Raw genomic sequence first — 2,501 nt, forward strand, 5'->3', positions numbered from 1 at the left:
GATAGGCCTCTTGTGGGGTGACATGGCCGCCGGTAGGGAAGGGGGATGGTGGCTGCCTCACGCACACATATCTCTACCTTTCCCTTTTCCTTGTTGTTGCAGCCTATGGAATCAACAGCATCCTCTATCAGCGGGGCATCTACCCCCCCGAGACTTTCACCCGCGTCCAGAAGTATGGGCTCACCCTCCTCATCACCACCGACCCCGAGTTGAAGAACTACCTCAACAACGTGGTGGAGCAGATGAAAGGTGGCAGTGGCCCGGGCCGGGTCGGGGAGCTGAGGGGGGTTCTTCAGACTGCCAAGCTACTACTGCTGGCAGAAGGCTGCTGTGCCCTTCTTGTGTTTCTGCCAGTACTTCTCATCTTTCTCACGCTGCAAGTAACTGCTGTGTGTTCTTTCAGAGTGGTTGTACAAGTGCATTGTGCAGCGTCTGGTGGTGGTCATCTCGAGTATTGAAAACAATGAAGTTCTGGAGCGGTGGCAGTTTGACATCGAGTGTGACAAAACTGCAAAAGATGAGAAGTGAGTAACAGTGTTCCTCTGTGTCTGCGCTTCCCCGTGTCTAGTAGCTGTGCAGCTACAAGATACATGCCATGTGCATTTGTGCTGTTCTGGTTCCTCAGAGCAGTTGAGATAGCTCTGAGCATGGAAGATGTGCCTTCAAAACTTACAAAGCCTTCTTTCTTTCCTACTGCTCATCTTTATGTTTGTCTGTAAACCATAAACTGTACGAATGAAGCATACATAATCCTCACATGTGATTTATTTTTTTTTCCCCTGTAAAACATCAGAACTTGATTTTTAATCTTCAACAAAGTATATAAAATCCCGTACCAGGTATATGCCCTTAAGAACTACTACTTTGGTGCTGTTGTACCAAAATGTTTTTATCCATTCTGGACTGAGAATGTCCCAATTCCTTACAAATACTGTGAAGCTTCGCAATGGTAAAGGTAAACTGATTATCACTGAACTTGTCTAAGCCTACCTACCCTAGGGCTTAGGCACTACTATAAAAATCCTGTAACAAACAGACCAACAGAACCGAATTAGGAGAACTATATTTGAAGAAAACTGTCAGGATGGTAGAAACTTTCTTTCTTAACAGAGCTTTCCTATTTTTCCAGTGAACCACGAGAAAAATCTCAGAAAGTTATTCAGGATGAAATTCGATCTGTTATCAGACAAATCACTGCCACAGTAACTTTTTTGCCACTGTTGGAAACTGCCTGTGAGTATTGACTTCACTAAAGAAATCAGCAACTTCTTCTGGAAAACCTCAACTTTCCCACTTTAGAAAATATTTTCTGCTACCTTTGACGTTTTTTAATTATTACATGTCATATACCACCACATTTCTGAGGCTGCATTTTGTTAGACTGAGACAAGGACAGAATGCAGAGTAGCTTAACTAAATGAAACTAGCACGTGTACTCTGAGAAATGTAAGCTTTCATAAATAATAGTAATTTTGTGACTAGCTGTGGACAGGCTTGTGTAAATCACTGTTGAATTCCTATGAAGCATTACAGAGAGCTCAGCTCCACAGCATTTTAACATGCTTTTTAAAAAAAAAACCTTGCATCACACTTGCGTGAGAAAACTAAAATGGCTACATATGAATATAAACAGGACTTGTTTTCATGTTTCAACTAGTATCAGTGTGAATTCTGTGAACCTTGGTTCACGTCTCAAGCTCTAGAAGATGTGCTTTACTTTCAAATATGTCATCTTCTTATGCATGTGTAATTTCTTCCCACTTGCTTACAGGTGCTTTTGACTTGCTGATATACACAGATAAAGATTTGGCAGTGCCAGAAAAGTGGGAAGAGTCAGGACCACAATTCATAGCCAATTCAGAAGAGGTTCGTCTTCGTTCCTTCACTACTACAATCCACAAAGTCAACAGCACAGTGGCTTACAAAAAAGATTCCTTCCCATAGGACATGGGGCAGGGGGATTGTACATATGCTCTTACCTTGTATAGTTTCTGTTCCTAGGGCAGCTAAGTCATGAACACATCATTATTCTTGCTTTTGCTGATGATACAGAAAAAAAGCCAACGTTTGTGATAATGTGGGATAACACTAGACCAAGCTGGCATTGTTTTTAAAGGTCTAAATAAGGTATTCATGATGATATTTCAACTCTTAAACATATGAGCTAAATTACTCGTGTGTTAAACACGCACATTAATAGAAAAACTGCCTGAATCTGGGATTAACTGCTAGAATTGTCCTCAGATCCTGTTACTTCAGCTTTTTTTTTTTTTTATAAACTGCTTCTATTAGCAGGCGTAAGTTTACTCTCAAAAAACCTTACTCCTGACATGCCAGTTCTTTGTGTGAAAGCCTGGGCTGTTTTATTACCAGAAACAACCCTAAAATGAATTGGCAGAACAATTCCAAAGTGACTTATATCTCTTTACCAATGAAAACAGCTGTTTATCAGGAAAATCTTAGATGAAGCCTTGTATATTGATGACTGTTGGGCTCTAGAT

At 40.9% G+C, this 2,501-nt stretch overlaps 1 protein-coding gene across 1 annotated transcript; it reads left to right on the top strand.

Moving 5' to 3' along the window:
* Positions 1-102: 102 nt before the first annotated feature.
* Positions 103-1,944, top strand: MAD2L1 (MAD2 mitotic arrest deficient-like 1 (yeast); the record flags this gene model as incomplete). Its single annotated transcript, XM_010020253.1, has 4 exons — positions 103-249; positions 404-524; positions 1,130-1,233; positions 1,772-1,944. Coding segments are annotated over 4 exons (545 nt in total), but the record flags the coding sequence as incomplete, so codon positions are not given.
* Between the last annotated feature and the right edge of the window lie 557 nt (positions 1,945-2,501).

This window comes from Nestor notabilis, unplaced genomic scaffold (genome assembly GCF_000696875.1).
Source record: "Nestor notabilis isolate BGI_N333 unplaced genomic scaffold, ASM69687v1 Scaffold36488, whole genome shotgun sequence".
Lineage (NCBI taxonomy): Eukaryota > Metazoa > Chordata > Aves > Psittaciformes > Psittacidae > Nestor > Nestor notabilis.